General features: G+C 41.7%; 1 protein-coding gene across 1 annotated transcript in view; it reads left to right on the forward strand.

The window, feature by feature from the left end:
* The window catches only part of me1 (malic enzyme 1, NADP(+)-dependent, cytosolic), a 93,947-nt gene that overhangs the window by 35,574 nt on the left and 33,552 nt on the right, over positions 1 to 24,821 (forward strand). Inside the window, exons 4-6 of the mRNA XM_080006122.1 lie at positions 12,604 to 12,679; positions 13,788 to 13,949; positions 23,478 to 23,581. Of these exons, the coding sequence (XP_079862248.1) occupies positions 12,604 to 12,679; positions 13,788 to 13,949; positions 23,478 to 23,581 (342 nt within the window). The remainder of the gene's footprint in view (positions 1 to 12,603; positions 12,680 to 13,787; positions 13,950 to 23,477; positions 23,582 to 24,821) is intronic.

Here is a 24,821-nt window from a genome sequence, read left to right on the forward strand (position 1 = left end):
GGTGACCAAGATGGTGGTGACCAAGCTGCTGACCACGCTGGGTCTTGTCCCTTTGTGCTTCATATGGGTGTGTGCACACTTCCATGTGCACACACTGTATTTATATACATGAATATCCTTCTCCTCGCACGGAAAGGGCCCTGAAAGCTCATTGAATACAGCATTGTTTCCTTCTAATAATAATTAATGGAAAATCTCTTACCAAATTTTCCCCAGTCGCTTTCCAAATTTGCTGGCATAACTTAAACTCCAATTTCTTGCTTTTCTTTTGAGTTTAACTTTCACTTGACAGAGTAATGCAAATAGTCTTTGAAATAGTACATGAAAGCCGTCTGAGACAAGAGGCAATATGGAGGATTGGACAACCTTCTTAGTTCTTGTGAGTTCTGGGTATTTTGCCCTATATTTTTCTTTGACATTTTTCTATCCAAGCATCAACACCGATCATCATCACCAGTAGTAGAAGGAGGAAGAGGGTTCTGATGAGCTGTTTGCTTGGACTCTCCGTTGGTGAAGACAATTGGCCTTGACAGACGGCCGATACAGCAGTTGGGCAATACGGGCAGTCCAACTGCCAATATGATTTACTTCACAAGCTGTGTTTCCAGGTTTTGGGCCCTGGTTCCAAATGTGGCCTTGTTTTATTCTAAAGAAGAATGCAGATCTAAAGAAGATATTCTGTATTATTACTTTGATTATTATTGTGTCTGTATTTAAGTGCTCTCCGCTTGTAACTCATGTAACAATGTAATGACTGGATTTTATATTTTATATACTGTATATTATTTGTTAAATTAATGTGGGACAGTGCTTGCTAGTGATAAAAGTTAAGACATAGCTCAGAAATCTGCACTCACTCATAAACCTGTGAAGAGATTAGGCCATGTTTAGCCAATGCCATGAGACGCATGTTGGGAATACAGTGCGTGCAAGTGGTATTGCAAACCACTTCTTTTGTCAGTTTAATGTGACATAAATCCGTGTGGACTTACTTAATTGATGTGTTAATGGAGCCAGGAATATATTTCCTCTTTGTTTGGACAGTGATATTAACTCAGCCTTCTGTCGTACATGGCAAAGTAGATTATAAAAAAGCAGCAAAAGAAAAAGCATTTTGGAAAGTAAAAATGTTTGTGATTGGAAGTTTTGCATTTCCACCGTGGTGGTTGAGTTGACCAAAATGAAATAGAGTTTGATTGCTACTTGTGTTAATGCTTGGGAATTTGATTGTTCAAATTCTTAATGATCTGCCTCCACTGGTGGTTGTTAATTCAGTCACTGCCAATTTGATGATCTTTGCACGGTTTTTCAGATCATTTTCCTCGAATTCACAAAGAATGGATTGCGGCTGCTAATGGCGTCATGAATTGCGTATCAGTTGTGCCCACTATCTGTGCCGTCTTAACGTCCGATTTCACAAAAGATATTGCGCTAATGAAATACCTTTGCAAACAGAGCCACAATGTTTTGCTGCTGAGTGCAATTTGCCCTTGTTTTGCATCTGATCACAATTACCCATATGGCAAAGTAGATAATCTGTGTATCCGTGCATCAGTGGAGGCTCTGTGGATCCTGACATGGGACACACACTTTATTTGTTTTGTCAAATTAGGAAAACGAGTAAAATAAATACATCTAAAATAATAAAACCACACTGCTTTTATTTGTTTTGTTTGGCGAAATAGGAAATGGGCATGTGCAGCGAGGCAAAAATGTGAAATTGGAGAGTCTCCATTAGGCATTTACTACCCCAATGCTCTATACTTGTCTGTTTTACGAATTATCAGTCTTAAACAAATATAAAAATTTAAATAATTGTTGGACAGTAACATTATTTTGATTTAAAATATTTAATGAAAATGTAAAATTGTGAGGAAATCCTTGGGGGTGCCGCGCTGGTGCTATGCAAAATCCTGACAGGGCTATTGCACCGGCAAGCCCCCCCTTAGTGCTTATTGATTTGTGTCAGTACACAACAAAGTTTCCACCAGCTTCTGAAGACGCTAATAATTCACTCTAACTGCGTGTGGCTATTAGCGCCGGTGTTTGTGAATTGGACGTTTTTTGCAACAAGGCTCATTTGCATAGAAAAGCGGCCAATTTTACACTAAATGTATGCATAACACCTCATTTAAATACGTGCAAATAGCACCGGCGACCGAGTTGATAATTGCGTTTTCGGTAATTTGCGCAATTTTAGTGGCTGCAAAAGCAGTGCAATCCTTTTGTGAATTCGCCCCACAGTAGGGTGCCAGTGATGTCAATTTAAAAGTGCCCCCATCCGTCTCTACCAAAAGACAAATTGGAGCAAGTACAGTATATCGGACCGCTTCCGCAATAGGCAGCATTTTATTTTTGGCAACAGTTTGACGTTAATTTAACAGCTAAGTCTTTCATAATTTGATACTTAGGTGTAAGTCTTGATTTCCCAGCAAAGACAATCCCAATACCACGTGCTGGGAATGATTTAAATGCTGTTTTATTATTTATTGTTAGAATAGTTTAGCAATGCCAGTGTTTGTTTGATGAAAGCCTATAAGATGCATTATGTGTCATTCATACCCATAGTCTATTTTGGTTTCATGCTCTCTGGGAAATATTTTTGCATGTTTTCAGGATTCATGCCATCCGAGTGTACCCTTCATGACCTGTCTTTGTTAGTTCCAATGGAGCTTTTATGAGAAAATATTGTATATTCTTAACATAAACACAGCAATGAATGTAATACCTCAGTGGAAATAAGTTCAGCCAAAAGTTGTTTTGAAACCACCAATTCATACAAACATGATACTTGTACTTATGATACTTAAGATGCCCATGATCCCTACAAGCCATTGTTACAGTTAGGACAGGGGGTGCCAACCTTTTTTCAGACTTTCCTATTTAAATAAGCTGTGTTTTTCCCATATTAGTACTCATTGGTTGAATTGGTTCTATTTTTATGGTAGAGAGAATAAGGTGTTTAGGCATATCATTTATTATAACATAGTCATGGATTGTGTTACAATTTATGAACTAACATTTGAACATATTGTATATTTGAACCGATATTTGACATTTGGGAAATTATGCCCCGAGGCCTTATGACCCCTCAGAGATCTCTGGCGACCCCCTGTGGGGGTCTGGCACCCCAAGTTGGGAATCCGTAAGTTAGGAGACACTAGAAAGCTGATAGAAAGTTCTGGTGTGACCAGGCTTGTGTTATAATTCACTTTCTTCACAACAACCTGTCACCCGAAAGGCAAATACTCCACTAATGTTTTCCATTTGTTCTCATGTAAAGTTTGCTTAGCCTTGACATTTCTGAAGCTGTAATAGTAAAACCATTGATCTGCATTAAATTGGGGATTGGGGTATTGGGAATGCAATGCGGTAGAAGTCAAAGAAGAAGAATCTTTAATTGTCACACAGCACACCACATGCACACACACACACACCCGCTTTGGATGGTGGCCGGTGAAATGGGGCCTCTGCATTTAACCCATCCTTGACTTGTCCTTCCTCCGGGGGCACAGCCAGGAGCAGTGGGCAGCATTCGTGGACGCGCCCGGGGACCTGGTGATGAGTGTCCATTGCTGGTCAGATGATGATGTGTGCATATTTTTGGTGGGGGTCTGGACTGATGTTAGGTGGAGGAAACCCCATGTGAGCACGGGGAGAACATGCAAACTCCACACAGAAAGGCTCCTATTTGGGAGATAAACCACCCGGAGCCAACAGCGCCCCAGGCGGGAATTGAATCCAGGACCTTCTTGCTGTGAGGCAAGTGGCAACCGTGCCACCACGCCATGTGCCAAAGTTAGAAGTTATAGAAATGGAAGAAAGGCTTGAGAGCCTTCTATATTTTAGATTCTAAAAGCCTTGACACTCAATGGTTTGTATTCATTTTAAGTGTCAATGCCTTTGACAAATACAATATAACTTTGAGCCCGTTCTGGCAGAGACACCGTCACTCAAGTCAGTTCTAGAAAACTGTGGTCACACTGTGGCGTGCAGCAAAATTAATGTACTTGGGGCTTTCTGAGGTCAGGTAAAGGGTGGGACTTAATGTTATTGTATAAAATATTAGACATTAGAACTTTTTAAAGGAAAATTGTTTTGCTGTGATATTTTTTGTGAGCATTTAAATGTAAACTGCAGTGACGTCTTGGGTTGTAGGTGTCAAATTGATGATTAATGGGTGGGCCTTATAGCAATAATGGCGACTTAAGACGGGTTGAGAATGACACATAAAGACGTCTTTTCTGCTGCTCGTTTAATTAATGACATTATATGACAGCAGTTCTCTCAGCTGGAACTTTGTGGCGAGCACGTTGATTTAGCGCTTAGGGTTAGGGTTAGGGTTAGCAGTACATTGACGGGGGGGCGTTCAGGTCTGGGAGTTGAACAGTACGACATCAATCCGACGCCTTCTGCCACATGATCATTTTAGCGAATTGCTCTTATTACATTGAATCATATAGTATTGCTAAAAGGAGACCGTTGCTGGAATGAATTGTAAAAATAATAAATGACTTTCATTTGTTTGTTGCATTCAGACATAAGAAAGTACACTGCTTGGTGAAGACACTATTTGTGTTAATAATAATAATCAGGATAAGATTGTATACTGCTTCCTGTAAACAGTTGATGTCTTAACTATTGGACCACAGAAGTATCCGGAATGATGATCTTGTTTATTGAATCTTGTTATCAGAACACATAATACTCACTAATGTATTCATCTATTGCGATGTAAACTCCCCTGAATTAGTCACCCTTTATAGTAAGCCTATTTCCTTCCTTCTTTACACTAGACACTGTAGCACTGTTCCTCTCATCATGCCAGAAATTACCAAAAGATTATTTTTAACAGTTAAAAAGATTCCATTGGATCTGTATTGATTTCCACACATTCCACAGTTCAATGATCCCTTGATTCTATTTTTGACCTGTCACTAATCATCAAACTGCACTACATCTCATTCTCCCGGAAATTAGCAACTACTTGAATTTTAGAGCCTAAAGCAGAGTTTTCCTATGTATGCACTCCGCAATCCTGTCTTGACCACTGTTGCTAATGCAAAGCAGCATTTGCAAATAAACACACTGCAATTGGTTCTCGCACAATCGCTGGCAGAGTCAAATAGTAAATCCTGTAGCTTTAGAATATGACATTGAAAGTGACATTATAACCCACACAAAAACGTCATTGGCATAACCAAAATGTCAGTGTGTGTGTGTGTGAAGGGGAAAGAGGGCGACTGAATGGAAAACACAGTCACAGAGCGCTGAAACGCATCTAATAGCTCCCTGGGTTCAGCAGGTCTGTGGCTCAAAGTCCTTTAGCAGGAACCTCTCCTGGAAGAGGGCTTTCCCTGCTGAGTTATGCAAGGCTCTCCGAGAGAGAAACCGGATATGCACACCACTCGTCTGCATGCCAGGACACTCTCCTCCCCCCTACACAAGTGCATTAGATGACTGAATTCACACAATCTTGATATTTTCATCACTTGCAGAGTTGGCTCCCATTTGTTTTCCTGTTCTGCTATGGTATACAGTATGTCACCCAAAATGATGAAAGGAATATCAAATGGCCAGTGCAATTTCCACTCTATTTTTTTAAACATATTCAAAAGTTTCTCCAAGCTTCTTGAGGAGACATTAACTGGCTTTTGCAGCCAGGAATCTCTTCAGTGAACCACATAACAAAGTAAGTGGGATTAAGATTTTCCGATGCCAGGGAGTACAATTGTCTGTTACAGTGCAGCACACTGCCGGTCACATTGAATAGGGTGGGTGTTTCAGACAGCCATGTTGAATAGTTTTTGTGGGAGGGAATTCTGTTGGAGCCTGAGGGCGTCCTGGCTCCAACAGGGTGCCAGGAGGGTGGGAGATGGAGGAAAACTACATTGTCTCTGAACTCTGCACTCACCCAGTTGGGGGTGGGCAAAGAAGCCACACAGAGAGAGTTTGAGAGAATTTTTTATCTGTGTTTTTGTAATGTAGCCGTTGCATTGTACAGGGTAACAAACACTTTGCTTTTGGACCCATTTGTTAAATTAGTACAACAAAGAAAAAACTGGGCAAGCATTGAAATCTTTCGAAAAGAAAATGTGTACTTGGAATCTGAGCAGATTCCTTCATGGTCTCCTTTCTTTATTTTAATTTGCTTCCATTGAACATTTTTTTATTTCCTATAATGTAATTAATGTAATTCTTGTAATGAGTTTATTTTAAACTCTGAGCGTGTAAGACTTTGTGTCAGCACCTTAGGCCCTGGCACAGCCACAACATTGGTCAGGGGTTGCCAAAGCCCTCTATCTACAGTAACTCACTCTCTTTCCCTGGCTCCTCTCCCTTAGACCAGTGTTTCTCAAATGGGGCTACTCATACCCCAAGGGTACTTTGGGGTACTGCAGGGGGTATGCCAGAAATTTTTTTAAAGTGTTAAAGATATAGGTTATAAATAATGTTTTAAAAAACACATATGACACAATATAGTACATAGTTTGTGATAATTTTTTTTTTTTTTCTCCCAATGCAGGCAACGGGGTACTCAGCAGAAAAAAGATCCCAGGGGGGGTACACTACTAAAAAAAAGTTTAAGAACCACTGCCTTAGACCATGTGACGAATTTGTTCAAGTTAATGACTTAGCGGCTTTACGCACTCCAACTTGAATTTTTTATTCTTTATGTATCAGGCCGAGCTGTGCAATTCAGTGCTCCCTCAGTTAATGATCTCTTTGGCAAACCCAATGGTATGCCCCATAAGCAATAAAACCTGACGTTCCTGGTCATTTTTAGTGGCTTTACTTTACAAATGACACTGTCTCTCTAGTTCATAAAAGCTTAGTCTAGCCAGGTGGCGGTGAGAGTATTTTACACAATAATCTGCTTTAAGAATGACAGTTTTCTACATCTTTAGTGGAACACACGATACTTCAAAAAGGGAAATCTGTCTCTGTTGGCCATACAGGATCGGTATAACTGCCCTCTGTTGAGGCCATTATACTGTACAGTATCGTTAAGTATCACTCTGTGAGGGAGGCTGGGAAGAAAGCTGAAACCAACAACGTCATGGCTTGAATATTTTGCTGTTAGTCTTTTTCTACAGCTCGTGGCCAGCTACCACATCCAGGCATAGATATTAAGTTTTATCTGCATCTGTAGGCAGACAATGGATACTTATGTGAGTGTGAGTCTGATTTAATATGTGGATTTAATATGTCTGATTTAAATGTTGCATGCTACTGTCTGTCTCTGCAAGTTTGCCTTTATTACAAGTACAAGTACTGTATATATTTGCGTGTGCGCGTGCTAACGTTCACATGATACTTCACGTCATCCATGATCTAATGTCCTGTATTAGCTCTCACTTGATTCTGCGGTGGTGATCAGAGGATGTCCCCTCTCTGACAGGGAGCCCTGCCAGCGTGTGATTAAAACCCAGCGAGACCCCACACCAGTTCACTTCTCAGTCTGGTGACGGGTGCAGATGGCCTATTGAAATACCAAACTCCACACTGACTCCACAGGGAACCGCTTAGGCCCCGATCTCAGCCAACAGAGAAGAGGTGTTCTGTTTGGCTAGAAAGTAATACGTCCAAATCATTATGGGGTGCCTCTTGGCTCCCCTTCATTCTGCGAGCAAGAAGGGGGAGATTTGGGATTTTTCTCATTGTCACAAGCCCGGCTCCTTTTTTCTACATTTTTCCCTACATTTCTATATCCTGCTACATTTCATAAAGACGAGTCCAAGAAGTTCAAAACTCACCTTAATTGATCTAAGGTATAATGTAAGCTATAGAACACTAACTGAACTTGATAATTGTTTGATCTTGGACTTATGTGTGGGTTGATACCCTGGCTGCAGTATCTATGAATTGAGACCATCTGTTTTATAGGGTCATATGGAAGCTGTTACATGAGTGCATTTATTAAACTGTGTCAAGGGTAAAATTAAGCATGTTAAATGTTGTTCCTGGCTTGTATATGATTAAAACACCCGTGTGGGAGGTGTTGAATGAGAAATGTTTCCCATCAGAAAAGGTTTTCATGAAACTGAAGAAGACAAAGAACCTTTTTCTGGAAAGAATTATGATATTTTAAGTTTTTTTTCCTCATTCGTACATATTCGTACATATTTCAAATCTGGTGTTTTTAATATGCATCTGCATATGCAATGGGTGTTGGGCATTGAAAGGTAATTGGTCATTTCCTGTTTAGATCTAGTATCATATTTAATGGAAGGTTTTGATGTATAGTGCAGATAACATTTATGAAATAAGCTATTATGACTGTAATTAATCTAGAAATGCACACCTGGGTAACATGCTCCTCTCTGTCACTCTGAGAGACATGAGAGACATTTTAAATGTACACTCTACACATGTTAATGCACACGTTAATGCACAGCTTGCATATCTGATCATGTGCAATTTTTCAGCGATGAAAAGCAGCTCTAGCAAAATTAGTAAGAAATTAATCCAACAATAACAGCTGTTTGGGAACAATGACAGCTCTAGCTGGATACTGGCTGGAACTGGTACAGAACAGAGTTATTCCTGGCTTTTCAAAGTCACGACACTTTATACATTATAGTCACAATTACAGGAAAGTTATTTGCAGCACCTGGAACTGAATGAATCAATTGATTTCCACCACTTGTGAATTTATATGTTACCAAAGTTATTCCCCTTTTAATTCAGTGAAGAATGCTTGGAAGAGTGCTCGGAAAGACTCCCAGACGCATTATGTAACTTCATGTTTCGCTGTTTGGCTTTGTCTCTGAGAACCAGTAAGACGTTGCTTCCTCTCTGAAAGGCTTATCCAAATGATTTACTGAAACCAGAGACGTTTGCTTTATCAAAGCTAAGAAGTTCAAGGACTGGCAGCACTGGCATTGTCTTATCATTTTATTATTAGTCACTGGTCACTGCTTTCCTCCCTGTAGTGAAGATTAACACTCCAGCACTTGAAATGTGAAATGTTTCTCCAACTAGGACCTCCCAAAATCAAGCAGAAAAAAGATCAACAGACAATCCTATATTATAGTTTCTTGCGGGTATACTTACAGTTTCTTAATTACAGTGTCTTTCAGGGTTCCCAAATTTATATTAATCCAAAATAATCTGACATAGAAGCTTTGGTGCTTAATCAGTGTGTGGTGTTTGACTATGACCTTTTACACCATTCTTACCCCCTCCCCTTACTGATTTGTGCCCATTCTGTCAGCGGGAGCATGCTAGCAAATGGTGTCCGGCAGTTGTGGGAGATGAGGCTGCAGGGTGACTGGATGTAAGGGATGGTGGATGTGTTCTGGGTGAGTGGCTGCTGCACCCCCCGGCAGGCGTGTTTGTCAAAGACACGGGTCAACGCGCCAAGGCCCTGTGGTGCTCGGGAGGTGTTTTGGGTTTAACAGTGTGGAGATTAACTTCGGCCCCTGGCTCGCTTTGTGGGCCTGCCCGAACTCCTGGGGGGGGGCAGTGCTGATTCTGTCCTTAGTTTGTGTTCTTTGCCCACTATCCTCTTCCCGCAGTCTCTGGGGAGAAGCTGTGTGATGAAGTTTCACTCTTCATGCCCCTGTGGTCATCTTGGGGCTACCACCTTCTGCTCAGTTGAAATTAGCTGACACTCTCACAAGCTATGGTAATCGTATGAATCCACAGAGCCATACGACCACATGCGTGCCCATGTGTAAAAAAATGGAAATGCTTCATTCAAATACTTGACTGATTACATTCTTCATCAACCCAAATTTGAGATTCCAAACAGCAGGATTTCAGCCTTGACTTACACCAAGATGATGTCCTGTAGAAGAGCTGTCTACAGCTCCTTGGATTTGAGTGCCATAAAGGAGTTGCAGACACTCTGGACATCATCCCTGCTCTACTTAACCGTGCCTCCCTGAGGTCTTAGGTCATGAGATCAACAGCTACCCTGAAAGCAATGAAGGAGGAGTACCAGAAATATAGGGAGGTGGGAGGTTAAGCAGAAACTAAAAAACGTTAATGCATTTTTAATCATTTTGTTAACGTTCAGGGTAATGCTGTGATGAAAACGGAGATTAAAAATGGCTGCTTTGACCCGTCGAAAATTTGTTTTCCAACAGTCGTGTTGTGGGGTCACCGTTGATCCCCTAGGCCTAATGCCTCCCTCTCCCTCTGGATCTCTCATAATGCTAGAATTGGCAGCGGTTCAGGCAGTCTTGGCATTGTACTTGAACTGAGTTCTCTGCAGTTTTTGCAGCTGAGGCTTATTGAGCCTAGAAGAAAATATTCTTCTCTACCTGTGAAAATGTCCTACCATGTGGACTCTTAACGGGACACATGTGCACTTGTGTTCATATGTGTACATATGCTCATGTTTGATCAACCAGGGTCAAATGGTGAATGCTGTGCTGAAAGGTTCCACTGCTGCTTTTGATGTGACCACCATCTGAAACCTTTCCACTGCTGGAGGAGTTTAAGGGTGTTTGATGGTTGACGGTTGTTGTGGGTCACGCGACCTTTGCACGGCCCCCTTTGAGGAACTTGCAGAGAGAGAATTAGGCATACCAGTCTCCTAAATTGAAGACAATTCCTCTCAATGACTGAATCTTACCTCCCTCCTTTTCTATCGTGATCGTTCTATTGATGTGTACTTAATTTAAGCTCATATAAAACCAATTTCCATCTTTTCTAGTTTTCCTTATGTATTTCAGACTATTTTTAGACTGGAGGTCACAAACTCCAATTCATCAGAAAAAAACTGTCAATTAAGGGATGAAAAGGGATATTAACTTTGCTAGCCAACTATGGTGAGTGAGCTCTGACCTCTTTCAGGTTTTTTGGGGTTGAATTAAACTTGGGCAGAATAACAATTAAATCGGCAATCCGCAATCAAGTCCATCGATTGCCAATTGACATGAAATTTTATCTGCCAGGAAAAATGTGATAATTTAAAGGGCGTACCGTGTAAGTGCAGTTCACCGTGTTCTCAAACTGATCGCAGGAGCGGAGAGGGAGAGAAGGGGTTCTCTCGCCCTCTCCGCTCAGAGCTGTTTCAAGTCCCTTTCACACATAGTTCCTGGTAAATAGAGGGATAACCTTTCTGGCACCACTAGTGTGTTTCACTATTCACATATGTGGCTACATTCTGGAACATTTCCGTCTTGCACCTTTTCACACATGCCATGATAATGATAATCTATGATAATAGAGGGGGCAAGGAACAGTCCAGCAGAAGTCAACCGCACCCCCTGGTGCCGGAACAGACGGACAGAGCAGCAGCACGTGCAGATCATTCACTTGCGCGCACAAAGAGGACGTAGCACAGAAATAAAATAAAATATGCCTATGAAATAAATAAACAAGGCAATAAATATATTAATAAATGTAAATAGAAATATATAAATGACTAAATATACGGCCGACGGACCAGGCGCAGGTGGTGCACGGGAGCCCCCACGTGTGCCGGCCGAGTTGGGGGGATCTTTCATTCCGATTCAAGGGATCTTTCGTCACTTTCATTGTGCCGCAGGGTTTCATGAGACCCTCCTGTCTATATGCGCCAATGATAAAAATGTATCAGAGAAGTGGAGTGGGATTTTTCTTATTTCTCCTCCAGACAGGTGCGCCATGCACGTGCACCACTTCCCGACCCCCATGCCGGTTTTCCTGTGGTTTTTTTTATTTTAGTTCTATTTATTTTTGTTTGTTTTCTACTTGTATGAAACAATTTCATTTTCTTTTTTAATCACAACACAGTTAAGGGACCGTTCCGTCCCGCCACAAAACGCACGTCTCCCTGTTGCTTTCCGTTGCTATGGACCTTAAAAAAAAAACAGAACTAGATGTTTTTGTGTAAATACTTTACCTTTTAAAAATAAATCCTACACTTAGGGACACCTAGGGACAGAGTTCTGTCTTAAACAGGGTTTTGCAGTATTCAGTTGAAAAGATTATGAGACTTCATCAATCATGTTTTTGACTATTTACTATTGAGTTTTTGATTGATGTTAATGTGTTTATTTTCTTCCATCATTCATCATTCATCATCGTTCCTGCCTGGAACGTGTCAATTATTTCACTATATGAGGTGATTGTTGTATACAGTTCTGTGTTGTTATTGTTGCAGACACTTTTTGTAGAGATTGAGCCTGCACTAAATAACCAGCTGTTTGGATTGGATTGGGCAGACCTTGAGCTAGACCCCACACATGGAACTTATCTCTTCATCCTGAAGCTAAAGGACACATCTCTGATGGTGTGGGGGGCCACAGAGGTGGTCGGGAATAAATGAGGTTGAATGAATGTCTCAATAACTCAGGGCCCCTGGCCTGGCTCTTGGCTTGATGTTAATAATCCAGGTGCCATCGTCATTCAATAAAGTTCAGCTTTGGTTGGGAGAAAGCAAAGCACAAAGTCCAAAAGAATCAAACTTCAAACAGTTCCTGGAGAAGTTGAAGCTTTGAGGCTGATTTTTAGGTTAAAGTCACAATCTCAAATATCAAAGAAATAAGGATAAAGGTTTTTGTGGTGGCTATTATTTTTATGAGTTCTTTGGATGTGCATGATGCTAATCTAAATAGGTCCAAAACCATAAACCTTCTGACCAGTAAATTCTCTTTGTTGTTATAGAGGGCTTTTCATCACTATTCATGACCGTGGACACATCTCTACCCTTCTCCAGAGCTGGCCAGAGAAAGACATCCGGGTGAGTTAAAACCTCAAACCACCTTCTCCAGTTGGCAAACAGTAGCACCTGTGAGTAACAGTATTGAATATCATAAATGTTACCACATCACACATTTCGAGGGACTGGCCCTTGCTCAGCTCCCTTTTTTCTTTCAGTGAAAAGCAACTCTCAACAACTCTCTGTAGGACCACCAGACCTAAATTTCCCCAGTCTTACATTATACAGAACGGAGTATTTGCATTATGTAGAGTTGTCTTATGCTGTCTGAAGGTATTCTGCAGTGTGAGCCACCTGTTCATTGCTGTCAACAGAAAGGCATTTCTCCAGGCAGTGCCTTGGTGCCTGGAGTGTCTGTGGAGTCTTATTGTTAACTTGGGTACTCTGCCCTGTTTCACAGCATTTAAATTAAGCGAATACAAACGGCCGCCACAGCGGGCAGCAGGCAATAAGCTTGTCGGCAGCGCTCATTTATATGCACAGAGTAACAAGTATTTTTTTTTGTGAAAGCTGGAATGAATCTATAAGAGTATTGATTATGATTGTTGTTTGTCAAGCAGGAATATTAGACAGCATCCCCAGAGTTTGTCAAATTGCAGAGGTAACAATCTCATGAAAAGCTCTGACAAATACATTTGCATCATACCAATCACGGAAAAGGGAATACTGCACTGGAAACATTGGAAATAAAGCCTATCTGCTGATGATATTAAATGTTGCACAATCTATCTTGTTTTAATCTGTGCACCAGAAGAATGTAATCTGTCCACCAGAAGAATGTAGTTGTTGCCTAATGAATACAGTGGGCAGTAAGTGGAAAGCCACTGGGTGTGCCAGGACCCGCCCATAGTGGAGAGAGGAAAATGGGTTGAGTGGGTGGGCAGGGTGATGCAGCAGTATTAGAAGGTATTAGGAGTTCATGAAAAACTGAAGAACAGCCATAGTACTGGGTCCTTATGTTTGCAACTGTAATCACCCAATGTAATTTAAGAGTATGCATATAGTATTTTACACATAGCATTGGTGACAATCCATTTATTTCTACACTCCCCTCACATTGCCATTCTAATTAGGCTAATGGTACTCTATGCTATGAAACATTAAGGTTGACAACTATGATGGTTTACAGGCTGTGTGTATGACAGACGGAGAGAGGATCCTGGGGCTGGGAGACCTAGGGTGCTATGGCATGGGAATCCCTGTTGGTAAGCTGGCCCTCTACACAGCCTGCGGAGGCATGCCTCCACAGCAGTGTCTACCTGTCATGCTGGACGTTGGCACAGACAACGAGGTCAGTACAGTAAATACACCTGGCAGTTTAGCTTTGGAACTGTTTCATAGGCAGTTGTCGGCAGTTATAATCTGTTTATGTTGTAACTGTGTAAAACATGAATACACAGGTAGGCTATGCTTACTGCACTTCCCTCAAAAATGGCACACTCAAAAACCAGGAAACCTTCACACTATGAAGTGACAGTAACATCCAAGAGAACTCCTGTTACCCTATGATGGCATCTAATCTCTACTCTCATGGTCTTCTTGTGGTCTCTGCACAACAGCTGCACTAACACATCCACATACTGGGCAGGGCAACACTTGTGTCTCTGGAGTCCTAAGCCAAAACAGACTAAGAATAGACTCTCACTATATATATAATTCTCCCTGTCTACTTTCTCCATGTCATCTAAGCTCTGGCCAAGGGTGTGGCAGGCCCAGATGAATGTTGCCAAGGCACAGCTGCACTGAGACCCAGAGTCAGTCCGCTGTCTGTTTTCCTAAGAACAATCTCCCATTGGATGAGCCGGTAGGACTGAAAATTTAGCATTGGTCCCATGAAACCTCTGAGGAGAATGGAAATATGAGCTGAGATTCTGACATCAGTTAGAATCAAGAGTGAAAAAGTGAATAATCTTACTCAGACTCTCACAAAAAAGGAATGGCAATTGGATAGCGCCCTGGATGACCCCTGGTTGTTTCTGAAACTATCTCTGCGTTCTGTTCCATCTGCAATGTCAGAGTTCACACTTAATCAAAACTCTCAGGGCCACTGTAGAAAGTAAAATCAGCCCATAAAAGAGCTAGTGTTTCTACGTCAGTGCAGCTGGTGGCATTGGATCTGGTGTTGGATAGAAACTAAAGCGGTTCAACTTTGATGACGACTGGTTTCCACACACTGTTTGACTCAGACCTTATGGGGTTTATTTAAACCTTTTGTCACACTTTTGAGACAAGCTACACCTCCTGCCAATGTACAATCCTTTATAATGTTTGCACATTCCCGATCGCGTTCAAGACAATATGACCATTCATGGCAACCCTCACTTTAGCCACTGCCAGACATCAATCATGATCAGCTTAAGAGAAATTAGCAGCTGCCCGTGGCAATAGAACAGCAAGCATGTATGCAACGCAGACATACAAAATCGCACAAACCTCTGTGTGCATGTATGTTTCCGTACTTGTATGTTGTGTGTTTGTGTGTCTTTTTGTGTATGTGTGCTGGCATATGTGCGTGTACGTGTCCTGATTGTGCAATCTCAAAGAAAGCTCGCTCTGAGAAGGGTTTAATTTGCTTGGCTTTTGGCAGACGTTTGCATTTTTCTATTAGTTCCAAGAGATGACAGGATAAATGAGATGTAATAGGCTAAATGGACCGGCTGTGTGTTTCTAAGCCATGTGGAGTTGTGCTGGCCCTGCTTCTTATTTACAATAAGTCCCACAAGCTGGTTTCCCGTTCTCCCCCAGACCTTGTGGGCATGAGGCTGTGAGCCAACGGTAGCTTGCTAATTATTAAAATCACTGTTATTATGGGATTATTATACATGTCCTTGAGTTGGTATGGAAAGAGAGAAAAGCAGGACAAGGGCAGGAAGACTGATAGACATCCAGAGCCCTGACCTAACTGTCCTGTGGTCTTGGAACCACAGCTCTTGATTGTAGTCAAAACAAAATCAGAGAACAATGCCAGAAGCCATGTTGTGTTGAGACTCCATAAGAAAATAGTTTTAGGTCAAAAAGCTGGTCATTTTAAAACATGTGTTTTAACAGAACAGAATTCTTTACAGCTGGCATTGACAGAATTAAATACTGTGTCAAGATAGTTTTGACCAAATGCTTTCGTATCATTAATGTGAGGAACCCTTCGGGGTAACTATCGTGAAAACTGTCTAAAAACCTCTATTGTAGCCTTAAACACCAAGCAGACGATATTTAATCTATATCATAATTATGATTATTATAACAACAATACACCATCAACATTACATGTACTCATACTGTATGTTCACTTGCTCATATCTTTGCATAATAGAAACATGACTCACATGTTTCTCACATTATCGAAAAAGCCGAGACAGACATTGTCAATAGCGCAAACTACAGAGGTTAGTTCAACTAAGAAAAAACATAGGCCTGCGTTTGATGGGCTGTTACCACAGCCCTTTGCAATGTATTAATCGCAACAACTAAATATATGATACATCATGCAACCCTAGTTAGTGTGCTGTGTGCAAAATATCTTTATAATCCACTACAGAAGTTCCATAAGATAAGATAAGATAAACCTTAATTAGTCCAACAACAGGGAAATATTATATTATAGTGGATGTATGATGATTTTTCTGTTGTTCAAAGACAAATATGCTTATTACAGAATAATTTTTTTTTAGATTTTGGATAGACTTTCAGTCTATGGGCAAGGTGTTCCATGTGAGGTTTGACTGTCAGTCTGCTATCCAACCAAAGACTCAAGTCTTTATGACACAAATTAAATCGGCTCACCATTAACAGCGTAATAAGTGGGTTATTAGCGGCATGAGCTATTTTGGGTATAATACATTTGAGAGGCAGGGGAGGTTAGATACAGGATGGTGATCATTTACGTCACAGGTGTCCCCCCTTTCAGGTACCACCTGAGCTCCTTTCCATATTTTCTTTGATTTTTCAATTCGATAGGTTCAAATGTATCAATGCATTTCACACTCTGCGACTGGCTGGAGTGGGACGTTGCTCCTAAGATTAAAGGTAAAGCACAATGTCGGTGCACCACTGAGCAGTCATCCCTCCCACTATTTTTAGATGATTTGTCAAGCAGTTCAGGAAGAAATTAAAAGGTTATTAAAAGCATCAGCCATATAGGTTTTGCTTGTAATCAGGCCTTTTTCACAAATTATTTCTGGTGACAGGACAGCTGAAGATGGATTATATTATTTTTCAGAGAGGTATCAGTCTGATTTAGCTTTCCTTTTCAATCCGATGACTCGGTACCTCAGCTGTCTGAAGTTCTGCCAGTCAGCATTAGTGCCAGGACATTTTTCAAAGAAAACCCGGGATTTGATCTGTCCTTTATTAGATTAATCTTGTATGCATGTCTGTCGGTAATACAAGTGAACATGAGAAATAGGCAGTAGAACAGGTTATATATAGAGGTAAAATATCATATAATCTTAATACAATATAAACTGCTGAATCCAGCTGAATCCTAAATAATCCAATGTTACCTGAAGTCAAAAACACACACACACACACACACACACACACACACACGCACGCGCACACGTTTTGAGTACAAAACAATTGAGCCTTATTGTTTTCCCTTCCAATATTTGGCTGAAGGTTCTGTCAGTTCACAGACATCCATAGAAACACATGGAATCAGTTTTTATAATTTGTTATGCAAAGACTTTGCACAAAGAGTTGAGCTTTGTGAAACAGCTTCAAGTGTGCCTTGTTCATTTTCACCTCTCCGGAGTCTCTCAGTGGTTTCTCACTCACCCTGTAACAAGGGAAAAACTCTGAGTCTCCAGAGTGTAATGGTTTAAATTTTACACAGCAACACTGCTCTGATTGTTCAGAAATTCATTCATTAGCCGCCTTTGTTAAGGTTTTTTTTTGTGTGTATAGCTCTCTGCTGTGATTGGTTGATTTTGCTGATACCTACTGTATACCTGGTCTCTTCTTGTGTGCACCCAGTTATCTTTGCAGACACACACACACACACACACGCATACACGCACTCACACACACACACACACACACACACACACACACACACACGCACACACACACACTCTCACAAGAGCCACTTCTTGTCATCCTGAACAATGTGCTTGTTGTGTACCGCTGTTTGATGGGCTTTTATGGTTCTAAAGTGTCGCGTTACTTGCCTTAGAGCACACGTCTTGGCTAGCCCCCTCCCCTAGTTCTGGTCTTGTTTACTTTTCTGTTCTAGAATTATTAACTGTTATATCTTAGAACTATCTTGGTAATGGGAAACATGATCAACATGAGCAAATTACTAACTTAATTCTCCCTCGCAAGCCCAAGCAGCGTTGTATTATTATTTTAGACGTTAACCTCCTCCGTGTCAAATGTCACAAGTGGCACCTACCAAATCCTAACTGTGAGACCAACACAAGCACTAATCCGCTGCGAAATAGGGAGGACTGATAGCTCAGCCAGTCAACAGCAGATCATCTGAGAGAGAGTCAGACAGCACATGGCCACAGTTCACCGTAGTGTCAGCAAGGCCAAGTCATTTGAAACTCACTTCAGGATGTCTTGCCAATCGCCAGCCGTTAAGCTTTCACATATACTGACTTGCCTGACATTTTTTACCGACACCATTAAAAAGGTGACCTTCCCTCTACTACTGAACTGCTCTGATGTGGTTTGGTGGTCAGCCATGGTAACATGCAGCGTGTATCATCTCCCATAGCAACACTGAATCACACTTATCTGTTATGTAGGACTAGATTTTAATATCCCTTAACTGCACACAAGAGACATGCTGTCTAGACTCTGTGGGATGGTCAAGTGAGTGATGGCATCTTCTGGGTTATCAAGTGGGCGCCCTCTTTCCTCAATGTTTCGCTGATTGTCCCGCGACACCTCCACAGGGTTCAGCAGTGACTCCTGGTGTCCCGAGCACACCCCTAGATGTCCCTAGACACCACACCTATCTACTTACCTGAGGGCCCAGTTGGAGTCCTTTCTCTTCATCCAGAGCCACTGACTACCCTTTTCAGCAGTTCTGGAGAGGTCTTTGACTGCTTGCTGGTGGGCCTTCTCTCGCACTCCCATCTCCCGGATTAGCCTTGAAATAGATGTGGCTACAAATCCTTTGCGGCCTACTTTGACGGACCTTCAGTCGGACCTCTGCTTTCCAGCCAGGTTGTTGTGCATCGGCTGCAAGCTCCGCGTACCTAGCGCCCCCTCCAATCTGAATCTCAATGAGTATTTCTGTTGCATTGAATCATTTTCCAAATGAGGATATTAATTCTTACCTTGATGTGCCAATATTTAAAAAAGAATTATTAACCTAATCAATTTACCCAGCAGTTAGAAATACATTTCAATTAGTGGCAGAGTTATGGTACATTTTTGGGGTTGTGTGTACATAATTGACATACAAATTACTTACAAAAAAGCCTTGGCTGCTCCAGCTCTCATCCACCATCAGACATCAAAATAAATTGCTGTCTACTTTCTTCATACTTTCTCTCCCCCCACTAGAATCAGTTGGCCTCATTTGAAATTTGTTCTTCCTTTCATTTGTTCACGAGAAATTAAGCTTTGAAAAACCAACATGGATTACTGAAGCACGGTTGTCCCTTTTTTGTGCTGTATGGCGATTTTTTGGTATATTGGATGCACGTACCGCTTCATGTTGATACTATCTACAACATAAGAAGACTTGAGCATTGTGCGCAAATGAACCATGGCAAGAAGATCCACAAGCAGAAAAAGATCAGGAGAAAGGAGATAACATATCTGCGTAGTGCCCAATGATGCATTCTCGCCCCACTGCACAGTACAACGAGCTCTAAAACAAAGAAACGATCTTGGGTCCATAGATCTCATCATTAATCACTTTGTTGGGTTATAATAAGCCAATATAATAAACAGTTACTGGTTAATATGATTTTTGGCTCTACTGCACTTGCTTCTTCTTAAAGTAGACATTCTAGGCAAGAGTCCTTCTTTCCACGTTTTGATACATTTGAGTCAAGACAAGAAATTAAGATGAATGGCATGTTTGTGGATTGTTTGTAAGCATACTTAACATTCTAATCTGATCAGACGGTCATTTCTGAGTGAGGCCCAATGTTTCCCAGACACAGCATACAGCAGATGGAGGGCATCTATTCACCAAACACCCCATTTCAACCCATTAACAGATTAGCTGTTGTAGATACAGAAAACCCCCTGCTTGAATCCTAGGCTTCCCACATTTTTGGGGGGATTATTAGAACATCCTCTGCTGAGATATTAGCAGTGTCATATATTAAATAATTTTCTGTATGTGCTGTCACTATGTGTAAAATAGTAATCATAAATTTTTTTTAATTTAATGCAGGTCCAATTCAACAAGGCTTCTTCAACATATAATTCCGTTTCATGAATTTCACTAATAATTACTAAATAGTTGCTTGGATTTCTGTTATGCTAAAATATTTTATTTCCAACAATAAATGGTTGAGGAGGTACCTCTTGAGCTCAGAACCTGTCTCTAGCTCTGATACTGTGCCGATTTGCTTTTGCATTTAACAAGGAGGGTGTAGCAATTCAGCCTACCTCATGGCCCCCAAGTGGCGTTTCCGGGGCCCTCCAGCACACAGACACCGAAGAAGATGAGTTGTAGACATTAGTTTATTGTAGAGAGAAGGCTAGGTGGAATTAGCCAGGACCAGATGGAACATGTCATGACAGGGCTCCTAGCCTGAGTGAGTGTGAAGATGGGGGTTTTAACCTGTCACTCTTTAGCCCAACCAATGAGCAACAGGTATGCAGCCACCCTGACCCAATCACCTAGATCCAGGTATTAAGTGGTGTGGAGATGGCTGCTCAAACCATCTCCACACCACAGAGGCCTATGCCCTTTTCACAACGTGCTGCTAAAACCTGAAATGGTGTTTGCTCTATGCCTAGTTCAGACTATGTGATTCTGGCCTGGTTTTCCACTCTGAGACAGGTTCGTGGAGATCGGCAAAACCCCAGATCGGAGGAAAATCATAGCAAGCTCCCGTGAGCGACAAGCGTGTGTGAGATATCAAGAATGTTTAATATCTGGTCCTGTCGGGATCGAGTCAGGAGTGACTCAACAAGCAAGAAGTAGAGAAGGAGAGAAGGAGAGACGGGGAGACTTACTTTTCTTCTCTAGGTTTTTAATATATTTTTCATTTAAATTGTGCTTTTATTGGGTTTTTAACAGTGATCAAGAATCTTATAAATAAATAAATAAATAATCCTGTCCCCCGCATGGTACCACATTTCCGATGTCAATTCTCATGTGTGTTTTCGTGACAAAACGTAGTTTGGAGACCCGACAGACTCCCCGGGGCTCCCTTCTGGTGAGAGATCTTGTAATGTGTGACACCCTGTTGCCGATAAGTCATTGAAGTGTGCAAACCACAAGACTGCAAGATTCACGATCACAAGACAGAAAGTGGTGTAGTGTGAACAGTACAGTGATCTGACAACTTTGAAAGTCATGTAGTGTGACCAGGGCATTATGCACCAAGCAAAACAATCTGAAGTATCTGAGTGCTGCTGAAATTATGCTATGGGACATTAATTTCTTAACAAACAACAAGAACATGAAGCTTGTGCTTTTAAGATAGGATACCATGTGTGCAAAGCTGAAACGATTAGGCAACAGAGTGGGTGTCATGACGTGGGCGAATGTAATAAGGAAACCTCCCTCCAAGACTAATTTTGATCTATGATATTCCCATAATGATAGGGCGATAACCACATGCCAAAAATTTCAACACACACCATTGTACACACTTTCTCATTACAGTGCAACGCTTCCAATCAATGTTCAAATATGCATGCACCATACATACCAAACGGTCACTGCTTAGTGTTATCCACATTTCCAAACACTGTCTTGCTTTCTATTACTCACACATGGCACACACACCTGACCACTGACATCTACAACTATTTGCTATGGGCGTTCCTTCATCCTTCAAAATACTAAAATGAGAACATTAAAGTTTGATAGTAACCCCCCCTTCCCAAAAAAAACCCCAAAACAAAACAAAAAACCTTCATTCCTTCATTATTTGAATATGAATAAATGGAGGTGAGTCCTCACCTTGAACCCTACTGAGATGAGAGGTTTCCAACTGCGGGGGTTTCTGAGCGTGGGTTGTGTAAATAAATGCTGTAGCTTGCTCCGTGACCCCTCCTTCCTCCTTCCCCCACATTCCATCTACGGTACGTAAGCTTTTTTACAGGCTTATTTTCTGAAATTCTCATCCCCTCATTCCCCTCACAATCACTTCAACTAAATTTTCTCCATCACTAAGGCTTCAATAGCCACAGTAGGATATATAGGCCCTCCCTGTCTCTTATTCGGTACTTATTCAGTCTCCCCACTACAATTTAGTCATCAGCAAAATAAATGTCATAGCATGCCAGGCCGGAACAGAGCAGCACAAGATGACTCATGGAACAAGAAAACAACATTAACTAAATCCAGTGACTGCACCATTTTAAAATTTGACCGACAAAAATAGATCTTGTTGCAAATCTTAAGCTTCAGTCCACAGGGGTGCATCTTTCTCTGACTGATGAAGGGTGGTGCTCACGCAGTCAGACAAAGTCCAGCCAGCAAGATGGTTTGGGAAATCTGGGGAATTGGGTGAGTGTAGTTAGTCCTGGAATTCATCACATGGTGGAATTTAAGTCAGGGGGAAATCTAGGGGATTCAGACCCACTCTCTATAGAAAATGAATATCTGTTGGAACAGTTCAATGTTGAGAAAAGCCAAATATAGGATTATGAATTAGTTTTTTAGGAAAATAAAAAGGCCTAGTCATTTGCTCTTTTCGATTTAAAAAAAGGAATTTTAAATAAGTTGCAACAGCGCAAATACATACAGTACAGTAGATTTATAAACAAATGATTAGACACAGACCTACACATATTTATCCAAAATATAGACGCTATGGGCTGTAAAGTGAAGTAAATTGCTCCTGGTCAAACACCTAATACAGTGAAGCTCATTTGGCAAAGGCCCTTGTTGCATATGTAAAGTGTAAGTGACAAGCTCAACGTCTGTTATTGAGTGAGAAACTCAATGTCCAAGATCAAATTTACGAATGACGAATGTTTTGTCTAGTCAGTTCTGACAGGATCAGAAATTGTTGGATTAAAATCTGTGCCCACTGCTGTAATGGACATATAAGAAGCAAGATATGATATGAGCCATTTGGCAGGTTATTGTCATCACCAATATTTTTTGGCATTTAGTACTGTACAATCTGCCTCACAAGAAATATAAAAATGGAGGATAAATTAAAGCTTTTTATTGTATGAAAAGTGCCTTGGATTTGATTTTTTGATAAAAAAATGGAGGAAATTGCATATTTCTGCACAGAATTTGACTAAGAATGTGTTGGCATTATTTTGTACAATGTGATGCATGTGACGCAATTTAATTTAAAAGTCAGCTCGCACGCAGTGATATTGTGGAGTGGGTTTCTGAGGTCAGTCAAGGCTCCGGCGGGTTTCTCTGTCTGTGCCTCTTCCGCCGAATTTCTCTTCCTCCCTGTGAAGTTCTAAGTTGTGTGCAAAATGGTCCAGCTGCCAGAGGGCCAAATGGAAAATGCAGCTCTGGTCTGTTTCTCTCCTTTACTTTCTCAATTTCCCCGTCTCCATTGTCCGATTCAGACCAATGCATTCCCAGGGCCCCGCAGTGGCCTCTCACTTCTCCATTCTTCTGGTCTTTTCTCTCCACTCCTCTTTGATTCATTGTGTCTCTTTTCCCCCTTCTTTCACACTCCCTCCCTCTACATGTGTTTTCCAGGAGCTGCTGAAGGACCCACTCTACATCGGGCTGAGGCACAAGAGAGTGCGAGGCCAGGCCTATGACGACCTGCTGGAGGAGTTCATGAAGGCTGTGACAGACAGGTGTGATGGTTGCTTTACTCATCAAAGGTGTCTGCTCATGTCGCTCTGATGAAAACATGAAGACACATGGAGTTCTGAAAAGGAATGCAGTCTATGTTAAGCACATCACAGCTGGTACATGCCCAATCAAATATAGAGGAAAAACATGGTCTGACATGAATATTTATAGAGTAAGTTCTACAATAAGAAGAGATTTGTCGAATCAAATTAGACTTTTTTTGAAAACTGAGTAATATACTTTATGTTAATACTCAAACTGTGCAGCAGCCTTACCAAAACCTTTCATTTGAAATCCACATGTGACATTCTGCAGTCCGGATCCTTCTCCATTTCCAGTGATTCATTCTTACCTCAAATTAACTAACTTCTTGTCGCTAGGCTACATCCACCAAAACCTGCTTCGTGGAATTGTATTTGTTACCTGGCAACCTTAGCCTGTTGGGAAAAATGATAAGTTGTCTTTCCTTAACAACAGTGTCCTTTGGAATAACATTTGATAATCTGTGCTTTTTACAATTCATCGGTGCATATGAACCTGTAATCTAAGCAGTTGTGTGCTTGACAGAACTTTTGACATAAACACCATTCGAAGATATAGTCTCATCCTATGAGTCAGTGGCGTTATTGTGGTCGGTGTCACCCGGTGCAGCAAATCATGGGTGCGCCCCTTATTCACTTGTTTGTGGGGGGGGGACTGAGGAAGTATCCCCATTACGCACAGTTGCGCTCTGGTCGCGCAGCAGAGCGGGCTTCGGAGAGTGACTGAGAAGTCTCCACTCTGATGGTTGCGCTCTGGTGAGACGCACGTTGAACTTTTGATCGGGTGGGACTCACCTTGGGTGGGACTCACCTTTTGCCGGCCGTGGTGTCACCGCCTCTGATGGTGTCACCCGGTGCAGTCTGCAGCCCCCCTAGTGACTCCACAGCTTTTAGTCAGAAACAAAATTTTGGCACGGTGGCGCAGTGTATTGCACTGCTGCCTCACAGCAAGAAGGTCCTGGGTTCGATTCCCGCCTGGGGCGCTGTTGCCACCGTGCTCTGGCGGGTTATCTCCCAAAGAGCCTTTCTAGGAGCCTTTCTGTGTGGAGTTTACATGTTCTCCCCGTGCTCACATGGGGTTTCCTCCACCTAACCCCCACCAAAAACATGCACACATCATCGTCTGACCAGCGATGGACACTCATCACCAGGTCCCCAGGCGCGTCCACGAATGCTGCCCACTGCTCCTGGCTGTGCCCCC

The sequence above is a fragment of the Zeus faber genome (assembly GCF_960531495.2).
Source record: "Zeus faber genome assembly, chromosome: 8".
Classification (NCBI taxonomy): domain Eukaryota; kingdom Metazoa; phylum Chordata; class Actinopteri; order Zeiformes; family Zeidae; genus Zeus; species Zeus faber.